The 23,311-nt window shown below is 34.3% G+C and overlaps 1 protein-coding gene across 4 annotated transcripts in view; it reads left to right on the forward strand.

The window, feature by feature from the left end:
* LOC139139416 (ceramide glucosyltransferase-like) overlaps window positions 1-23,311 on the forward strand; it is a 39,034-nt gene that overhangs the window by 8,986 nt on the left and 6,737 nt on the right. For 3 of the 4 annotated variants that reach the window (XR_011553803.1, XR_011553804.1, XM_070708323.1), the window contains exons 3-8: window positions 602-704; window positions 3,260-3,301; window positions 4,944-5,158; window positions 10,430-10,608; window positions 19,818-19,904; window positions 21,685-21,874. Coding sequence is in view for 2 of the 4 variants with exons in the window: in XM_070708323.1 (XP_070564424.1) it covers window positions 602-704; window positions 3,260-3,301; window positions 4,944-5,158; window positions 10,430-10,608; window positions 19,818-19,904; window positions 21,685-21,874 (816 nt within the window). In the remaining 2 variants the exon portion in view is untranslated. The remainder of the gene's footprint in view (window positions 1-601; window positions 705-3,259; window positions 3,302-4,943; window positions 5,159-10,429; window positions 10,609-19,817; window positions 19,905-21,684; window positions 21,875-23,311) is intronic. The other variant, XM_070708324.1, reaches the window with a different exon arrangement.

The following is a 23,311-nucleotide window of genomic DNA, read 5'->3' on the forward strand; positions in this document are numbered from 1 at the left end:
CTTCCATCTGTTGTTGTTTGGTATAGGTTTTAAATTTTACCAATTATGAAAGCCAGGTCAATAACCTGGTGGATAATAGACAGGCAAATGATATGTTTTAACCCATGGCACTGATGTGCAATGTAATTTGCATCAATAACATACGGTAATGTTAGACTGGATGGACTATGCATTATGTTGTCAGCTAAAGTTCATATGTACATAAATGTGTGCTCTGAATACAGGGGCCTACCTGGCAATTTCTGAACTCAAATTAAGGCCACTGTGTTGCTATTTTTACTGCCATGTGCCATGTGTGCAGTACTTGACCAGCTGATTTAATCAGCTAACTGAATAAATTATCATTCTCCCCAAGAGCTTCACAATTATGCTTTGGATTAACAAGATGCATCACTTTCAATTTATTATTGATATTGTTTAAGCTCAATTTAGTCTTGGGAATTTAAGCTATGCCCAGTCAGATGTGTCTATGACCAGTCAAATCTCATCTGCAGTGCTCCTTGTATCACTGTAGACCATTGGTTGAAGGCAATAGCTTTGAATCAAAGCTTGGTTTAGATGGGAAAAGGAAATCATCAAGACTTGTCTTATTGAATTTCAGTACGAATTATTACTGTGTGTTCATGAAGAATGTGATCCAGCCATAAGTATCATCAAACCATTGATGGAGAAATATCCAAATGTAGATAGCCAACTTTTTATAGGTAAGCCAACTTCAACAATGAAATAAAGTACATACATATTAGCTTTCATTGTTGTGTGGATATTGTGCAGTTACAATATTGCCAATTAGCTTTGTGTTTTCACTGTGTGGGATTCATCTAGTTTCTTATAGTACGTTAATATCATTTATAACCATCTCATGTATTTTATTTAGTTTACCACTTTAGTCAATAGTATTTAAGTGTACATATCACAGCTTACATTTGACTTGAACATGTTGCTTAGTGGTCATGTCAACAACCGAAACAATTTCACTATGTTACTGGAAGATGTTATAGTTCATGTGTCATTGTTTTAGCAGTTTGTGTATGAGAAGTGCTTAGTCAACAACTAATCACAAAATATTACTATAGAAAATAATTTACTCATATTATACTGTAAATATTCTGAAAGTAGTTACTGTTATAGCATCAGTTTTGATATGTTCATTAATATAAGTGTATGATATAAAGAATCACTCGTAACACTTAGAGAACTTCCATTGTAATAAAGGCCTGGCCATTACCAATGCTATGTCTTCAGTTCCATTCAAAATTGAATTTCTGTACAGCAACAGTAAACTCACTGTTGCACAAAAAAGTAGAGAAACCATTATTGGAAGCCCACACTCTGCTAAACTCAGATGGATTTTATTTTCAGAATGATTTAAAAGGAATGAATTAACTGCATATACTTTTTCTCATCAAATTGTACCAATTTTTAGATACAAAATTTCTCTTCAAAATGAATTGTAATATGGAAAATATCCACCAATAATGATTTTTCAAGAACATTTCTATTGCAACATGTGCCCTAATTATCCTGATAGACAACACTTAATCCAATTTCAAACAAACCAAAATCTGCTGCCATGTCCTATGGCAATTTAATGAAGGCATTACATTGGCCATACATCAGTGGGCCTTCACTGTAGTATTATGTGTCACTGTTGAAGAGTTTGTCTACCTTGAAATTACCAATCCATTGTCTTTTCATATCTTTGTGTTACATATTTTTGTCTGTGCAATGTAAAACTTCACCAGCATTAACTTTTCATAAATTTTCCAATATTTTGTTCTGTTTCCAATTTCTCTTTCTACTCCCAAAATTATTTTGAAATACTTTGTATATAACTTGTCAATATAAATGGCCAAGAAGCATTTGTTTTTTATAACAAAAATAGAAATATTATGAAAAGTTACTGCTATTGTCCTGGTAGAAAGATTGGTGACTTGGCTTTATTGCTGCCAGTGCATAAATGATGTGTCTTGTTATACATTCCATATCTACATAGTTTGACCTTTCACCTATGATGTAATAAGATATTTCACTTGGTACCAGGATCATTCCAAACCTCATGCAAATTCAAATGGATGTATTTCAATCTCAGTGAGCTGCAAAACGCCTGCACATCTTGAAACACACAGCTATTAGGCCATTTCTGGACAATACACCTGTGTGATATTTTTCATTTGATTCACTTCAAAGGCAAAGTACCAGCATCTTGTAGTCCCACAAGATGAAATCCAGGGTAGTTAATTGTCCATCTTTGCATGCATCAACATTCATGCTGAAACCAAAGTTGTTTGATGCATAATTAAGTTGAGTGTAGCAGTACTGATGTACTTGTATGTTGTTTTTATTAATAAGTCAACTGTGCCAGTTTTATCCACTGTGCTATCAGGCAGCCATTTTGTCACAGGTTTTTACATGTAAAACAGCAGACAGATCAAACTCAGTACACAATACATTTTGCTGTAATCACAGACATGACTCTGTCTATGCCTGTATAATCCAACATGGCTGCCAGACATCCATTTTCTAGTTTTCAGTTATTTTCAAAAATGTAATGTATTATACAGATGTTAAAAAATCTCTCCTAGTTACTGTAAATGTGCACAATTTGATAAGTCTATTCTAATTGTATATATCAACAAGCATCAATACAGTATTATGAACACCATAAATTGAGAAAAACTACAGTAGTAACAAAAATGCTTTAAATGTAAAACAAGATAAATAGAAAGTGTGTGACAGGTGTACTGAAATTTAATTTCAATATGGAATGATCAAACTGCGTACTCAAGGTAGGATATCGTCCTTCAAGACTGGCTGATGTAATCAAGACATTTTCACTAGATTGAGAGATATAGAGAGGGACATCCATGAAATTTAAAATAGACTTGAGAGAAACCCAAGCAGCTATGTCTGATAGCTGTAATAACATCACAAGTTGCAGCCTAGAATTCAGTAAAAGTTTGATGAAGATGTAAAGCTGACATATATAGCCATGCAAATATACAAAGACAATACTCAGTTGATATTCATGGAGTCATGCATAGACCTCAGTAAATTCATTATGTGTCATTATCATTACAGTCCTTACATAAGATAGCAAATTCATTTCATGTATCATTTACATGTCCAATCACATACTAGCCAAATTTATCGGTGTTGGAAATAAGGTCTGAGAATGATATAATCTCAAAATATCTTGAACATTTTGAAAGCCTTTTCACTAGCTAATGAGCTAATAAGCCATAGCTATGTTTTACAGGGGAATCTTGTGATGAAGCCGGCACACACCATGAACATATAGGTTTGTTTATTTATTATTTACTTTATCCGTTGTCAATTTAATTTCTGATATGAATCTAGATTAGATTAGATTACACTTGACAGAAAATTGAAAACAGTTTTGCAGAATGGTGTGAGATTGTGGAGCATACAGTGATTGCTTGTTGTAAATATGACTTGACAGTACATGTATGAACCCATACCCTCATTTGTGATTCAGTCTGGATCTGTTAAAAATAGCATTACATCAAGGTTATCATTAAGAGATGCAAATACCAACAATCTACCAGGCATACAGTATTTTCAACTTCTAATACTGAACCTTGCCATATTTGCAGCTAACAATGTAAATACAGTTATGTATCAGAGAGTTGTAAATTTGAAAATTTCGTTTAATAATTAACCAAACATCATTTCTGTTAGAGTTAAACATGTGCACATGTAAAGTGCCATTTATTGTATGGAGCAAATTAAGCATCAGATTACGTTGAAAATGTTTGAAGTAAATAAATTGATATAGATTAGTATTCAGTATTTAACATTTAATGACTTGCATGAGACACACATACACAAGTAACACTGTCATATTGCAGCTGTATCTCCGTCCATGTTGATTACAACTATTTTGAAGACTGATGAACAAACACAAAATGAAACCTGAGTCTGATTTTGTGAATGATTTGACATCCCAGTCAATGAATTCCAAAGTTAACAGAATCGCAGGTCTTTAATGCATATTATTGTACTGTCAAATAAGTATACAGTATTTAGTGTGTTCAGTGTAAAAGTTATAATTTGTTTTTGGATTTTGAAGTGGTTAATAATTAGTGATGTTGTCTTTGGAGTTATCTGAAATGTATTTTATATTTTTCTTGTTCACATATCAACAGTTTCTGGGATGCTACATATCTGCAAATCGTATATTTCTGTTACATTTGAAGAGTGTAAACTGAGGTGACAATATTGACTGTGTTAGAGATCAGTGAATGAGTTCAAAGTCTGCAACCATTATTGACTGTGTGTAACCTTTACATGATATTCCTGTCACCTGTTATAGACAAGACAATAATTCATAATGATATATCTGTTATTTTTAGGAAATTGATTTTGATTTATTATCTTTTGTGTTGTACAATTTGATAATAATGTATGTAATACATGTACTAGCTACTCTGTCATGTTTTCACAGAAATTGTCAAGTCTGTATAACTCTTGACTGACATGAACCTGTGTAATCAGACTTTGGAATCTGATATCAGGTGTTGCAAAGACAAAATGATCCAATCTAGTGTCTTTTCAACGGTCTAGTCGATAACTGTATTGTGAAAACAGGTTTTCATTCCCATGCCTTTGCAATCAAGCAAAGCAAAGGCTAGAAGTGTTGTTTGTTTACACATTAAGTTAAAACAAATGTTTGTTTGTGAGATTTGAGAATATTGGTAAATTTTGATAGTTACCATGACCTTCTCTTCAATGAGTATTTGATCACTAAAATATGTTAAGTACTGATTGTATCTTTGAAGTTTACTCCTGGGCCAACTTAATATGTATGATTGAATGTGCTCTTGCATTAAAATAATTTAAAAACCATGAAAGTGTTTTCATCATTTGCTAAGTACATGTTAGGTTGTGAATACTAATTGTGTCTGTTATACTATTTACAGGTGGTGAGAGAGTCGGCATCAACCCAAAAGTCAATAATATGAATCAGGGTTACAAATGTTCCAAGTATGATTTGATTATGGTCAGTGATGCAGGTTGCCATGCTAACAATGATACACTCTATGACTTGGTATCTCACATGACAGAAACTGTGGGTGTGGTTCATCAAATGCCATATGTCTTGCCAAGGAAAGGATTTGCAAGCATTGTAGAAATGGTAAGAACATGTACATTTACTGATTGTAGGGATGAAAGAGTCTGATTGCTGTGTCAATATTGTTCAGTGAAGGTTATCATTTCAGAATGAGTTGGTAAATTGTGTAAACTGCAATGTATGCAATGGTTTATGCTGTTGGTAGGTCAATGAAATGTCAAATGAAATTCTTGTGTACACAAGAATTATGGAGAAAGTCATTTTGTTGAAGGTTAAAGCAATTTTCATGTAATTTGTGTGTTCCAGCATTTGTTTGAACCTAAACTGTACTTCCTTACTTTTTCTACTTAAACTGAAAATAATTAAAGCTTTGGTCACAGTACTTCCCATGGCTACCAATGATTACGCAGATTGAGAATACAAAAATGTTGCAATTAAACCAACAATATTTGTCTAGGATATAATTCTACCATCATGTGAACTTTCTTGAACTTTCTATATGGTGGTTAAATTATTATTTTAACAGTAGCATTGTGTGAACCTGCCACAGGTTATTAATTTGCATTATAACTGTTGTCAGTTGAAATAGCCTTGGGTTGACCACACCAACAAAGACTGTAGCTGATATCCTTGAAGCTACAGTACTCATTCTGAAGGATATGAAATGTATTCCACAGTAAAAATGAAGTCAGATTTTTACGCTCTTAATTCTGATCAGGGAATTATAATAAACAGTGCCTGTCACTGACCTTAAAATAACTATAAATTCACATTCCAAGAAATCTGCTTATTTGTAAATTTCAATGAAATAACTTTCTGTGGTTTGGTGTCAGAGTTGACTGCCTGGTAAAGATGAATGTGTGTTTCAAGTTGAGTTAGAGCCATGATGTCATCTATTTACAGTGACCAATAGAGACTTTCCATAACAGCATACCTGTATAGTTACAAGCTATTGTTGTGTATTGTCTAATACTCCTAATCACCACAGATTCTGTATTGGTTCTGCAACTTAATATTTGCCAATGAGTCACCTTGAAAACTGTTTGCTGCTTAGATCTTATATCCTGCTTGTGTCCTGATACAAATCCTGTTTTCCATCAATTTATTATATAAAGTGATTACCAATAAGAGACCCACCCAAATATTAAATCCCATTTGATCAGTCTGTATCCTGCCTGGAATCCTCTATAACTCATACAGCTAGTTTGCAAACCTATCTATTCATCTTTCATTCAAGATATTTATCTCATTAGAGGATGTACAACTTTTGTCAATATTGACTGATGGACTTTGATCAGATCAAGGTCTGAAATAGTGATACTAGAATGATGTCAGGGTACATTCAGGTGTGACCTTTAATAGCCAGTATGCTAACATACAGGAACTAGACTTTTCAACAGATAAATGAAGTACTGAGTGCTGGAATGAATTACACTACACTATAATGGTAGATAAAATCAGCTGCCAGTGAAATAATCAAAGTCAATGTTTTGTACAAATTGTATTGATTATGTACAACTTTAGAGCAATGATTACTGTTCATTGATAATAATTCAGTATAACTTGATAAAATGCATATTTGAACAATGCTTATTATTAATATGCTTAAAGAAAATCAATAGATATATCCAGGAAGTCACGCAGGGTGTACCATGGGAAGTGTATTTTCTAAAGGAAGGAAGACTACTTATGTTGGATGTCATGCATACATGTCTTTGGAGTGTTTAGGCTTAGCTTAGCCATGATGCAAAGAGTAAGGCAAGGGTTGAGGGACAGACACCCCTCATCTCTTCCTGTAATAGCAAAAATCCAACATTAATTCATGTATTATATTCATATCAAGCCTCCAACACCATCATTTCTACAAACAGGCAGCTATTGTGTTTGTGAGACCTGGCTTTCATGGTGTACTCTTGGGAGACCAGTGCCCCAATTACTTTTAATCATCTCATACTTATAGCAAAATGTTTTATTAATGCAACGAAAATGAATAATTGGAGACTGTCATCTGATGTCATTGCTACAAGTCAAACACATCCACCAGTTTTGTACAATTGCTATGGAAAGACAAATTAGAGATGCGTTGTTGTAAACAGCTGATAATTTAGCGGTGTATTTTTACACCTTTATGACAAACACTGTAACGTTTCACTAGTGTTACAATTAACCTCCTTTTAGATGAAAACATTCTTTAGGACAGACTCTACCTTAGCATTGTACAAACAGAAGTAGAACATGTCAATTCTTTTCTGCATGTATAAAAATAAAAAAACTCCATGAATGAGTTAGGTAGTATCACTGGATATTCTGTCTGATAATCTATTATGATTGCAATTTTATCATTTTATTAAAGTACACTGTACAGGTACTGGTAATGCAAGTAGAACACAAGGCAATGTATCCTGATTGGCCCAGTAGAATAGCCTGACACTGTCCTCTGTACTAGACCCTATATATACAATGAGTCATTGGGCCTGGACCAGTACAGTTTGATATGTGGAAATACTAATAGACTGTTAAAGAAAAGATCATTACTCATGAAAGCAATATGAGAAATCTTGTATTACATTTGTATTTATTTTCATGTGGTCAAATCATCCCTAACTTCATCATGTAGTATTGCCATACATGATGTGTTTTTGTTTTGTAAAATTGAAGGGTAAACTCTACCATATGGTGAAATAGATAAACTTAACTGCTTCCCAGTGTTTAATTATCGGCCAAGTACTTTTGGCAGGTTTCCTCATAGTGTTTTGCGTTTCTTGGTGTTGCATGCGTTAGGTATATGTCAGTATCAACAGTAGCTAGTAGTTGATTTAAGCTTAATCTATTGGCAATCAGAATGACTAGGTTACAAAAAGCATTCACAAATTTAAGTTTTCAGTATCAACACATCACCAGTAGACATGTATGTTGTATATTTCTGAATTTTCAATTCATGATAGTTTATTCTCAATAAACAGATAAAGTTGTCCAAAGTAATACCTGTGCATGTCAATTTTTTATTAGAATGAGTAAAACACACATGTGTATCCCAATGTATACATCAGTCAAACTATAGCAATTGTGCTAGGTTATTAGTCCCCACGGACACCGTCCGGGGGGACTTATAGGTTTGGTCATGTCCGTGCGTGTGTGCGTCCGTGCGTGCGTGCGTGCGTGCGTGTGTGCGTCCGTGCGTGCGTCCGTCCGTTCACGCAGATATCTCAGAGATGCAAGAAGCGATTTCATTCAAACTTGGTACAAGGATTACTTCATATGTCATACAGATGCACGTCGATTTGTTTTGTGATACGATCCAATATGGTCGCCAGGCGGCCATTTTATTACGATTTTTTCATGTACAGAGCCATAACTCAGACATGTTTCAACCGATTTTATTCAAAGTTGGTACAATGACATTGACCAATGTCATAGATATGCATGTTGATTTGTTTTGTGATACGATCCAATATGGCCGCCAGGCGGCCATTTTATTACGATTTTTTCATGTACAGAGCCATAACTCAGACATGTTTCAACCGATTTTATTCCAAGTTGGTACAAGGACATTGACCAATGTCATAGATATGCACGTCATTTTGTTTTGTGATACGATCCAATATGGCCGCCAGGCGGCCATTTTATTACGATTTTTTCATGTACAGAGCCAGATCTCAAACATGTTGCAACCGATTTTATTCAAAGTTGGTACAAGGACATTGACCAATGTCATAGATATGCACGTCATTTTGTTTTGTGATACGATCGAATATGGCCGCCAGGCGGCCATTTTATTACGATTTTTTCATGTACAGAGCCATAACTCAGACATGTTTCAACCGATTTTATTCCAAGTTGGTACAAGGACATTGACCAATGTCATAGATATGCATGTCGATTTGTTTGTGATACGATCCAATATGGCCGCCAGGCGGCCATTTTATTACGATTTTTTCATATACAGTGCCATAACTCAGACATGTTTTAACCGATTTTATTCAAAGTTGGTACAAGGACATTGACCAATGTCATAGATATGCATGTCAATTTGTTTTGTGATACAATCCAATATGGCTGCTGTGTGGCCATTTTATTACGATTTTTTCATATGCAGAGGCATAACTCAGGCAAATCTCAACCGATTTTATTCAAAGTTGGTACAAGGACATTGACCTATGTCTTACATATGTACGTCAATTGTTATGTGATACGATCCAGTATGGCCGCTAGGCAGCCATTTTATTACGATATTTTCATGTACAGAGCAATAACTCAGACATGTTTCAACGGATTTTATTCAAAGTTGGTACAAGGAGATTGACTAATGTCATTCATATGCATGTCAATTTGTTATGTGATACGATCCAATATGGCTGCCTTGCGGCCATTTTATTACGATTTTTTCCTGTCGAGGGCCATAATACTCTAAGGCATATCTTAACCGATTTTATTCAAAGTTGGTACAAGGACATTAAACTATGTCATACATATGTTTGTCAATTTGTTTCTTGATATGATCCAATATGGCTGCATGGCAGCCATTTTGTTACAATTTTTTCGTGTCCTTAGCCAAAACTTGGGCATGTCTCAATTAATGAAGAGGACTCTATCCTCTTAGGACATGTAATCAAAGTACCCATTAACAAGTGGGGACTGTGTCATCAACGTGACTTGTTCTAAAAAGATATGAATTATTATCATTAGAGAGTACCAAGTAGTTGGATATTTGTACAGTACCAAGTAGTTGTATATTTGTACAGTACCAAGTAGTTGGATATATGTCAACTTTGATGGATGCATTGCATGATTAGCCTCAGCTTTATTTGATTCAACTGAGTGCGTAGCCATGTAAATGTCTTCTGCAGTTCAATAATGTTAGTGTTTCTGTTTAATGTGTTTCCCCTAAATTTTTGGCAACAATTTGCGTGTTCTGTGGCGCATGGAATCGTGGTTTTGCTCTGTTTCTGTGTTATAAAGCTTGGTAACTTGTAGAAATATCTTCACCTTAACAAAGCAAACAACTTCTGTAGTAGTACTATAACAAAATGTTCTTACAGAAACACTATGTAGTCATGGCACCTTTTCAATACAGATACAGTTTCAATCTACAAATTACAAGTGTATTGAATTGTCTATCTGACAAGGACACTTTCCATTTAAAAGGTATATGTTTAATATTGACAACTGTTCCAAGTGTCATATTGTAAGAGATTGAATGTTTTTCATATCCAGTAGTATGTATAATTTCTGCAGTCACATACTTGGAATTCAAAGATTTATTTGAAGCAGAGATTTTTAGAAATGCACCTACATGTACTTTACATGTTGTGCCCAATGTGTTTTCACTGACAGGTTTATTTTGGTGGTGCTCATGCAAGAATGTATCTTGGTGCCAATGCAATTGGTATTAACTGTGTGACTGGAATGTCAAGTATGATGAGAAAATCCATCCTAGAAGATGCAGGTGGAATGAGTGAATTAGGCAAATACATTGCAGAAGATTATTTCATGGGCAAAGCATGCTGGGACAGGTAAGACATTTTACACCAAATACATCTATGTCAAGGTTTCAGTGTTCAAATCAGTGTTTTAAACAATCTTAGAACTTTGATGAGTTGATCAAAAGACAACAGTATGCATACTATAAAAATCAGCGATATGAAAGAATTATGTATACAGTAATTATTTACATATGTAAGTAATGATAACATTCTAGCATGTTTGCTTATATCACTCCACTATATATCTATACTTTCACATGTCACTGTTGATTTGTCTTATTCCAATACTACCAAATAGTCATACAGGGTTATTAAGTGAAACAATAAACCGTTATCATATGTACATATTTTTGGCTAAGAGTATTTAGTTTTCACCGATGAAAATTGACACTTGCCAAATAAATTGAAGGCCATTACACCTCTATTTTATTAGATTAATGAATTTTTTGAATATCAATAAATTTTCATAAATTTCCAATATCTGTTCTGTTGTACGTTGAATAAATTGAGAAACAGCTCTTAAATTTCAATGCACTGATGTCACACCTGATTTATAGATAAGTAGGAGTGCTGTAATGACCTACAAAATCATCACTGAGTTTTGTTCCATTATATTTCACATACCAGAGCTGATAAGTACTGTGTTCCCAGGGAAAAGTGTGTCTTGAAATATATAGTTTAAGAACAGTCAAATTTTTACGGGATTCATGTGGAATTTGAGCAAAAGTTTACAACACTTTTCACTGACTACACTGCCCACTTTCCATAAGCAGGTGAACAGTTGATATTCATAATAATGGTATTAGACCAAACCACAGTGCTAAAGGGTTAAACACTACATTGCTGCGTTCTTTAAGCCAAATCAGGACGTTTTTGTGAATGTTAAATGAAAATATTATTTGTATCCACAGCTCATTTTTGTGTACTAGGTTATAGGGCACACTTTTGTCACCAGGTTTAGCTGAAATAAAAAGGCTGATGTTTATCAAGTAAAATGATGGTGTTGTAAACATTTGCATATTTGCTCTGTTAAGGCAGGACTGTAAAAACCTTGATGTACCAGGTACTCTCATGTATTTCTGTCATAAATTACATTTTACTTTGTTATAAGCACAATGATTTAGTGCCCTAAACTCAGAAAGGTTAGAGCTTTTTTTAGTACTTAAAAAGTTTGATTTGTATGGGATATCACTATCAGTATTTCTAAAAGTGGTAGGCATAAATTAAATTATCATATAATAAATCTATAAATGCAAGTACATGTACCCAATAACATTGTGTTCTGATGTGAGATAAGATTTTTTAAGTGCTTATGTTGAATTTTCCTAAATTGGAAAAGCATACAGCTCACAAAATCTTTTTTACAGTAATGACACCAAGAGAAAAAAAAACCCAGCAAATTGCCAATATTAGAAACTATTATAGAAACTTCAGAAGATGTAAAGTAGATAGTGTAACACTTTCTCTAGCATTGCATTTGACTTTCCTGATAAACATATTGTTTTGTTGGTAGCATTGGTTGTGAAAGAATTCAATGACTTCCATAGTGCCAGTAGTATCTGGTATTGATTCATCTCATGGCAACAGCAATCTCCAAATACAACAAATCATTAACTTTATTTGCACACATAAACTTCCTAGATCCATGACCTTATAGTTCCTGTTTATTACCGGACTCTACACCGGACTCTATACCGGATACTACCATTGAGATTGCCATTATTAAATCAGCAACCCTTTCTCTTTTATTAAGGAAGACAGTGAATATCTTTGTTTCTCACCACTTGACAAATGTGAAGCTTTGTATATGCCGTCTGTCTGTGATGTGACAACCTGGTCATTTTATCACTGCTTTGTATATACCCTACCAATGAATTTGCATGTCTGTGACATGACAACCTGGTCATTTCATCCATTAAAGTAATTACTTCATGCTGACATAATGAAATAATTTTAAATTGGAAATAACAGATGACAACGGTAATGACTTTTCATTGATCATACCAGGCAAACAAAGTACTATGTGATATTACATGAAGGAGGACTCCTATATACAAAGTGACTAGTGCTGGCATAGTTCCAAATGCAGACTTTTAAGAGTTTAGACTGTTCTTTGCACAGATTTCTTCATAGCTTATTTTTATTCCAGTGACTTTTAGATATTCCTAACCTATTAAGTCAGTTGATTTTGCTCCTAGTTGTGCAAACTTTGTTTGCCCATGTATCTTTATCTTATTATATTAATATAAATCTGTTTTCAAATAAAATCACAAAAATTCTGATATTTGTTAATATTACAGTTCCCACTGGAAAGCAATATTTGAAACTTTACTCTCATGCATAATATCTATGCCTAGGTATGACAATATTTGGTATCACCCCTTTCATTGCTATATTCAGCTACCATTCCCTGTTAACCTCAGCAAATATTGTAACTTTGATTGCTCAGAGTGGTAGCTTATAGACATGTAATGAGTTTGTAAGCTGTCAGATGTTTGATGGTTTATAGCAGACATAACAATATTAAAGTAAACATTCATCTTATCAAATGTCATGTCACAGTTATAAATGATCTTACAGTGTAGATTTATCTCTGTACTTTACATTTGGTATTTCATCAAATTTTATATTTCACCTTTCTACTGTCCAAAACCCACCTGTAGAGGTCAGTCTTCCTGAATACTTCACATTTTTCTCACCATAGATAACACAGTGCAACATGTGTCTACAACTACTTCAAGTTGAACAATAATGCTGTTTTATTAATATTTTACATTTGATGCATTCAGTTGTAAAATATTTATCCTAGTTCCTTTTACTGATCAAACTTTGTCAACTTATTCTAGTGTAAGCAGTTTACTGTGAACCAGCATTTTTACATTACCAATTCACTTGGGGAATGACGCAGCTTATTAGTCCCCATGGACACCGTCCGGGGGGACTTATAGGTTTGGTCATGTCCGTGCGTGCGTCCGTGCGTGTGTGCGTGCGTGTGTGCGTGCGTCCGTCCGTCCGTTCACGCAGATATCTCAGAGATGCAAGGAGCGATTTCATTCAAACTTGGTACAAGGATTACTTCATATGTCATACAGATGCACATCGATTTGTTTTGTGATACGATCCAATATGGCCGCCAGGCGGCCATTTTATTACGATTTTTTCATGTACAAAGCCATATCTCAGACATGTTTCAACCGATTTTATTCAAAGTTGGTACAAGGACATTGACCAATGTCATAGATATGCATGTTGATTTGTTTTGTGATACAATCCAATATGGCTGCCAGGCGGCCATTTTATTACGATTTTTTCATGTACAAAGCCATAACTCAGACATGTTTCAACTGAATTTATTCAAAGTTGGTACAAGGACATTGATTAATGTCATAGATGTATGCACGTCACTTTGTTTTGTGATATGATCCAATATGGCCGCCAGGCGGCCATTTTATTACGATTTTTTCATGTACAGAGCCATAAGTCAGACATGTTTCAACCGATTTTTTTCAAAGTTGGTACAAGGATATTGACCACTGTAATAGATATGCGCGTCAATTTGTTTTGTGATACGATCCAATATGGCTGCCGTGTGGCCATTTTGTTACAATTTTTTCATGTACAGAGCCATAACTCAAACATCTCTCAGCCGATTTTATTCAAAGTTGGTACAAGGACATTGACCTATGTGATACATATGCACGTCAATTTGTTTTGTGATACGATCCAATATGGCCGCTAGGCAGCTATTTTATTATGATTTTGTCATGTACAGAGCCATAACTCGGACATGTTTCAACCGATTTTTTTCAAAGTTGGTACAAGGATATTGACCAATGTCATAGATATGCATGTCAGTTTGTTTTGTGAGTTGATCCAATATGGCTGCCGTGTGGCCATTTTGTTACGATTTTTTCATGTACAGAGCCATAATACTCAGGCATATCTCAACCGATTTTATTCAAAGTTTGTACAATGACATTAACCTATGTCATACATATGTACGTCAATTTGTTTCATGATATGATCCAATGTGGCTGCATGGCAGCCATTTTGTTACAATTTGTTCACGTCCTTTGGACACGTACGATTTTATTCACCAATTTTATTCAAACTTAGTGCAAGGACATTGACCTACCGTATGTCATACATATGCACATTGATTTGCTTTGTGATACAATCCAATATGGCCGCCGTGTGGCCATTTTTTTTCCGATTTTTTCATGTCCGGAACCATAACTCAGACATGTATCCAGCGAATTTATTCAAAGTTGGTACAAGGACATTGACTTATTTATACATATGTATGTCGATTGGTTTCACAAGGTGGTCAAATATGGCCACATGGTGGCAATTTTGTTATGGTTGTTTCATGTCGAGAGCCATAACTCTGGCAAGTCTCAACTGATCTTATTCAATTTTGGTACATGGACATTGACTTATGTAATACATATACGGTACGTGTTGATTTTTTAAACAGTAAGATCAAATATCGCTGCATGGCGGTGATTTTGTTACAATTTTCTAATGTACAGAGCCATAACTCAGACTCATTCAAAGTTGGTACAAGGACATTGACCTATTTCATACATATGCTCGTCATTTTGTTTCACGTCATGTAGCAGTAACATGTCAATTATTGAAGTTTTGTAAGTAGGCTGATATGTCAAGAAATACTGCACAAATTTCATGAAACTGTGCACAGATGTTAAGCTCACATTGCTTTAACATTGAAAAAGACATTTATCAGTGTCATTTTAATTAATTTGTAATTGCATATGTAATGAACTTTCCTAATTAGAGTGATATAGCCACAAATTAATACAACGTCAAATTTGATGAAACTTGATACAGATGTTGATCTCATAGTTTGTTGTAAATACTGCATCAAACTTTATGAAATATGGTACCAGTGATAATCTATTAAGTATTAGGATTGTATGCAAAAATGTTTTGCAACACCCTGTTGATTAATTCCTAGTTGACTCATTTTATGAACTTTAGGATGGTGGCCTACATTGGTTTTATGTTTTCATCACCATGGAACTCATTCTTGGCCATTGAGTGCCATCTGTATCAAAGTATTTTTATCACAGACCTAATTAATGAAGAGGACTCTATCCTCTCTGAGGACTTGTAATCAAAGTACCCATTAACAAGTGGGGACTGTGTCATCAACGATGACTTGTTTGCTAAATGGTTATACTGTATGGTGTCCCATTGGCCAAGTAATTACACCTCTTTTAATTTTGTAGCTTGTCACATTGACCAATCACCTTCACCTATCGTTGCATTGACCTTGTCTTTACACCTTGTTGTCTTTTGTTTTATGACATTGTACAGAGATGTAAATGTACCTCAAAATTAGAACTTAACATTTTACAGACAGAGGTCCATGTTGGTTTCTTGGCTATCTTACTCACTTCAAGGCAAATATAGTATTCATATTTGTTATGAAAATTATTATGTTCTTTGCAACAATAATGAGAAATGACAGTTATTTCAATCTGTGCATTGACACAGCATAGAATTTCCTACCTGCATGTTATTACAAGTACACAAGTCTATAGCTCATTAGCAGAGAAACCAGAGCCAGATAGATTGGTTATCTACAAAAATGTTCTGTGTACATACTGGTTTGGATACTTATTGTGTTAGCAGTACAAGGGACTTCAAATGATAACAACTCAAAGGGTATGGCTAGACTAAGACACATCACATAAAGTGTCTGTTAATGACATCACTTCACTAGTACTAGCAAAGTCAAAAGTGATATATTACTCCTGAAAAGTTTTCTGTGTAATGTAATTAGGAATGAGAATACATAACGTATTATAACACCTTTGCATGCCACCAGTTGGTCTTTATAATCATAATATTATAGGTACAAGCCATAAAGCCTTTTAATGTGAATAAACTGCTGAAGCAGAAACATCTTTATTATTATAATGCATTTGCCATACTATAGAGGAAATGCTTAACTGTAGGTGGCATACATGTGTAGAAGTCTGACAATGTGATTATTGTATGAAGTCTGATCTCTTTGATGTACTCTGGAAGTTCAATTTGATATTACATCATGGCACTACCAGGTGTGGTTGTTCTACAAATGATGTTGTTGCCAAGACGAACCACACCCATAGATAACACCATGTCCATTGAACTTTAATCTTTATGGCCCTGATACGGGTTTTGCGGACCGAGGTTGTACGGCGAAGGGCTCGAGCGTGCGAGGGCCGTACGCCGTACGACTGAGGTCCACAAAACCCGTATCTGGGCATAAAGGTTTTATCATATAGCTTATTGAACGGTTGTGATATGTTTCAGTATTTATCAATAAAATTTTGTTAAAGTTATGGGCGTAAATTAAAAAAAAACATGAGCCACGCAACTTTGCGGATTAATATGTACGATGTTGTCATTTGTTCTGTTGTGGAACGCGTCACGAGCTTGTTCTATGCGAACGACAATGTCACTACAGAATGAGCACAGATGAGTAGTTGATCCTGCTCGTTAAAATACACTTTCTCAGCAAAACATTGAGAGGAGACTATCAAGCACTTGTTTTAAACCAATTTTGATCGGAATAAGATTCGAACTGTCTACAATTTGCTTCAAAACTACGAGCGAAGAGCATAGAAATGGTTCCAATCTCGTGCTGACGTGCTTTCAAATGGAATGTACGTGGATAGCAACGCGCGTAGCAACGACAATGAAAAAGTTCGAAAAAGCGCGCACACTACCTTATTTGGGCAAAGTGTGCCTGGGCGTGATACGGCAACTTATTACACACCTGTAAGAGCGCCTTTTCCCATAGGTTAACATGCCTAAGTGAATCTAGGTATATGATAATGCTTGTTTTCTGTTGACATGTCTAAATTTTCCTGATTTATGGTGGATCAGGTCTGAAAGGGTCAAGGTCAAAACAGTTTCATGTACAATTTACAACCTGCAAAACTAATGTTCAATAGAAATAAAGCTTCAGCAAGATCAAATTTGATAGAGAACTATTCTCTTCCATGAATATTTGACACTTTAGAAATCTGTTTAAAGAAAAGCTAGATGAAGATTGCTTTGTAAAGAAACCATTATCCCGGTCATTTTACAAGGTTAACTTTTGTAAATTTTCCATGCAGACTACTACACAATTCCCATGAGTTTGAATACTTCAAAATGAAAAACAACCAAAAGGGAAACCATTTCAGCAGATATCCTTATGGTGTGTGAACAGTGGAACTTCTACAAATGTCAGTATTAAGGAAAGTTGATATACATGATTGATAAACAATCAATCTTAAGGTTTTCAGTCTTACATTAATAATTGAAAGCTTTGGAACAACTCAGTTTGTTTGTTCAAACAGTGGTTAGTGTATAGTTCCATGGTATGATGTGATAGTTGTATGAATAGAGCATAATTTCTTTATTGCTTTGCAGTAAATTCTATGTTAAGTCTAATGCATTGATAAGAAATAAATTGCTATGAGTACTTTAATGGTTGTATGCTGGTAGTTTGGCTTAAATCATAACAAAAACCATTTTGCAAAGTCTTTTCAGAAACAGACATATTTATAAAACCATTCAGGTTGAACAGCCATTATCATCTGATTGAAAGATAGACCATGTTGATTAATGTTTAAGTGTTCTATGGAAGGGTGACTATCATGGGGATGTAGAGACATTCAAAAAGTAAAATGTTCAATAATCCGTTATGTAATTGTCAATAATACTTCACAATTAGAATTTTATCAAGCATTTTACAATTATAAAGCAACATCAATTATTGACCTTTCTTTGATTTAGCATATGTTTCTAAGTACCGGTATGTGATGCTTTATATAACACAGGCTTTGTTATTCATTATCATGCCATGGTGAAATGTACTCTAGGCTGTCTTCTTGTACTGCAGCTGTTTTAAAAACATCACACACTGTTTACAAGATATGCCTATTAGATTAATGAGAACCTCAGTTCTCTTTGATGGAATATGTTTTGATGTTTCATAGTGATATGATGATAGAATTGGATAACATTACTATATCCTTTACTTGGCATAATCAGTTTTATATACTATCTATTGGGAAATATGTTCATACTCTGTATGGTACAGTGAAAGCATGTCAAATGTCAGACAATGAAAATACATTTTTTCCTCCAACATAATAATTCATGATTGATTAAACAAATTTTCTGACCAGTTTTCTCTTCCCAATCAAAATGAATATCAATTTATTTTGCTATACCGGTACATAATCAAAACTAAAGGACATTTAAATACAGTACATGTTCATTACCTTGTCAAGAAATTGACCAGCTGACCATAATCACCAAGAAATATAATGGTACACAAGACTAAACCATAAATGTTCCTGTACATCTTCTTATGCACTAACAAAATTTACAATAGCCATTGAGTGAAATATCCAATTTTATCATGTTCAAATAAAATTTCTACTTTATAACATATTTATATGCATATCAACTGAGAAATCTTTTTATGTGGAAATAACATTCATCTACAAACATATAGTGATGTAAATCAAATTCAAAGTATTTGAAACACAATACGTATACATGTAGCTGTGTTTCTGCTAAAATTTTGGAATATTGGTAAATGAATTTACCTGTGGTATTACCTTTTATGACTAGAAACCCTGCTAACATTCACATGCCAACCTCTGTTTATGTTGTACTCCATTTATACAATAAATTGAATAAATACTCTGGTGATTAAACTGCAAATATTTAAGCAGATCATTGTATTCTTATTTAATTCTAGCTTCACTTAGATTAATTTTGGTACTGCTAGAGTTTACCCTATACACAAAACCTGTCAGCACTTGTCAAAACAATGACAATTCTGTCATTGAATTCTTTGAACAAATAAAATTCGCATGTAAATTGATATTCACATGAGATAAAGATGGTACATAACAATCTTCCTGTATTGATTCTATTGATTACCAGTACATGTAATTGTTTTGCTAATACACTTGAATAGACATTCATACATTGTAAAGTAATTGTAAAATGCTAATCTTGCCAGCTCACAGTCTTTGAAAAAATTTACTCTCAATAATTTGTATCACTGGAACATGTTGATACACGGCACTGTCGTCATTGTTTCATGTTAGAGTTGCAAAACAGAATGGTCTACAAATTGTTTTATGTGTATAGGTACAGGCATTTTCTAATGCATAGTTCACTCCACCCCAACCCACTTTCTTTTTCCATTACTTTTTCAGAGGCTTCACAGTAAAAGTGACATCACTGTTTGCTATGCAGAATTCAGGAACATATTCTTTAAAGAGATTTAAATCAAGGATGGCAAGGTAATAAATCCTTGTTTTGAATATTGATATTGATATGTAAATTTGAAATTAGTTCTATGTACATTGTTGTTTTGTCAATTGTGTGACAAAATGGTTTTTTGAGTATACTTAATTTTGCTTGCTTTCTTTCCGTCTTTCTTGTGTCATTTTGTCACTCTATTTGAGATGCACTTCAACCTCACACATACGCTGAATGAGACACTTTGAAAAACCATACAAGTCATTTCACACCATGGTTGTTTTACTCCGATATGTCCATCAAAGAAACCAATTTCATGTATCATCAATTTTCCATGGGATGTGAATCATGTAACTGTAGTTATATGGTTGAGATTTTCAAGTAAACTACTTGATCAAAACTTCATAGGTATTGTGTACAATGCTGTATATTATCTCAGTGACCAAATAACTTTGTTCTCTGATACTATGCAGATGAAATTGTGTTGTCCATTATATTTCCCAGGAAGTGCTAGATTACAATTATTAGATTGAATTAAGTTGCAAATACATTAAATTTTGATAAACTTGGAAATAAAACTATACTTCATATGTCACCTGTTGAATCATAGACCCTCGTGAAAAACGGGCAGGTAACTGCTGTGGTTTCTTTGTGCGATCTACCTTGGAATATATTCAGTTTATTTGCCAAGCGGTCCCCTACAACAATACTTCGTACTTACATTTAATCTCATTAACGATCAAATTGATGTTCTGAATATGTACACTTTGCTCTTGCATGGCATGTTCCGAGTAATGACACAGAGAATTTTCAGGTTTTTTTTAATACCAGTCATGGTGAATGTTCTGGTAACAATGAAGATCACCTTTTTAGATTCTAGCAGAAGCCAACAGAAAACACCAGATAATAAAAACAGTGTACATTTAGCCATAGACGCTACAGAAAACTCTTGCTAGTTAAAAAACTGCAAAAATGAGGGAAAAAATTGGAGATACACGGACGATTGTGGAATGTAAACAACTCTGCGAATTTCAACTGCTGTTAAGTCTGGAACTGCAGTGATTTGTATTTCGGATTTGTATTTGAAACTTTGTTACTTTACAGCAATATACTGACTTCCTGTAGACTTCTAGTTGCATCGAATCTTGCTACTAATATGTAAAAATACTTTAAAACCATTTTGACGAATTCTTCTCAAAATATTTGTAACACTTTTCTTTCTAAAAATGGACTTGCGGGTAATCTGAAATAACTTGTAATCCGAAAACATTATTACCGTATACCCGCATGCAGTGTCTATGAACCGGACGTTGTGCAGTCAATCGGTCCAGCTTCATTCCGTCCCCGACCCATTAACACATCTTAATTATTCCAAGTAGGATCGTACTCTGCTAATCCAAAGTCCCTTTGATCTTTACCACAGTTGCCTATCCCGTTTTTCTCAAGGGTCTATGGTTGAATGCCCATCATCAGTCTGAACATGAATGTTTGACTTTGAAGTATTAAAATTCAATAGCAGCTGTTTTCATCTTAAATTTCTCATGTATTTTTAGATTTTTGGGAGGCAAATGAGACCTCTCACAAAATTCAGCTTTGTAATAAAAGGATTAAAACTACTGTTTTGATGTGCTTATTTGGAAAATACAAAATGCTAAAGCAGAGTCATATCATGTGTTTAGTTTCAGCGCTGTGATTACTATGTAGCATGCTGAGAAATAACTTCCCATTAGTGATATCAGCATGTACTAGAGATAGAGTCAAAACTCCAACATTGTTTCAACTACATTTGTAATTTGATGTATTTTTCAAATTGTATTACAGATGGTGTAAACTTCGACTAGCAACAGTACCACCTCTAGTCATATTTGAACCCTTGACTGAATGCCTAGCATTAGGAGCATGCACAGCCTGGGCTGTCTATTTTCTATTTCATGTTCACCCCTTAGTATTTTTCCTATGTCATTCACTAGTGTGGTTTATATTGGATTACATACAGCTGCTAGGAGTACAGGTAAGTCTATGTATTTGGAGTTGAAGAAACACAGATTGGAAATATAAATTATCAAGTAGAAAACATGAAAGGTTTCATAGATGTTTTAAAAGTCAACTAGATTGTGAATTTGTATCTGAAGATTGTGAGACATTGTGAATGTGAGTGGAAGAGAAAAATAAGCCCTCCAAACTGCTGTTGTGTGTTTGAGGGGCGTGTTGAATTTTTTGATAATGGTTATTTTGATTGAAATATGAATTATTTATCTCCTTCCCTCAAGACAGTGAATGTACTCAATATAATTGAAGTTTAAAAATTAATATAATACGATGCAAACACTTGGATAAACTGACTTCAGAAGAAACAATCATGCCTCCAGGTGTATCCTGTGCATCCCCTAAGGAACCTTTCAACCATTCTCCTACCAAATTAAGAATAGTAATTTGAGGTCGCCGTGCAAATTTGGTACTACAGAAACAAATAACCTAATATTTACTGATACATGTATTTGTGATTCAAAATGGCTGCCATCCCTGTGTTTACTGAGCTCTACAGGGAAAAGTTAAATTTTTAATTTTTCACAAAACTAAGACCATATGAGCCCCTATTAGAGTTACACCAGAAAAAGATTGTAATAATGTGAATATCTGAATAGCTGTCCTGTGTAATAATGTGAATATCTGAATGGCTGTCCTGTGTAATAATGTGAATATCTGAATGGCTGTCCTGGAGACATATTCTACCTTAAAGAGGGGATTCTGCAAAACTAAGAATTTGAAAATCTTAAACCTCACTAAAGATTAATTGTCTCCTACATAGTGTAGTCTTCTGCTATAACTAATCCATCTTGCGACTAATATAGCAGTTCGCACCATGCCATGTGACTCTGATCACATGTGTTCAGCTCTAGTGAATATCCAGGTCTAGTGAGTAGCTATTAAGTTTTAGAAAACTGCAAGGGGTAGTTCATGATAGAATGTAAAATGTTTGAAGTGGAAGAACTTTCAATTGTCCTTTTTCAAACCGTAGTTCAGCATGCCATTCCTGTAGAGAACCTTTCAGTGACTATCAAATCTATAAATGGCTAGTACAGATAATATAGTAAGGCAATAAAGCACACCCAGTGATGGTATACCACGAAATTTTTACCAATTCATGACATATATGCACGAGCAATATAGAGTGCATATATGAAGTGAACTGGTCAAAACTGATTGGTATACCATCTCTGGGTGTGATTTATTGCTATCATATCATAGCAGTATATTGAAATTCTAGCATGGAATGTCAGAAAAGATTTTTGCTCTTTCCAAAAGGTATCACATGTGCCAACTGTGGTATATCGCGAATATACCACGGTTCTTTACGCATCTCGACCAATTAGATCACTGTATTTGCACCATCAATATATTGTTATGATATATTGTACTGTAACTTGTATGTCAATCATTCATTTTG

This window comes from Ptychodera flava, chromosome 8 (assembly GCF_041260155.1).
Source record: "Ptychodera flava strain L36383 chromosome 8, AS_Pfla_20210202, whole genome shotgun sequence".
NCBI classification, from domain to species: Eukaryota; Metazoa; Hemichordata; class Enteropneusta; family Ptychoderidae; genus Ptychodera; species Ptychodera flava.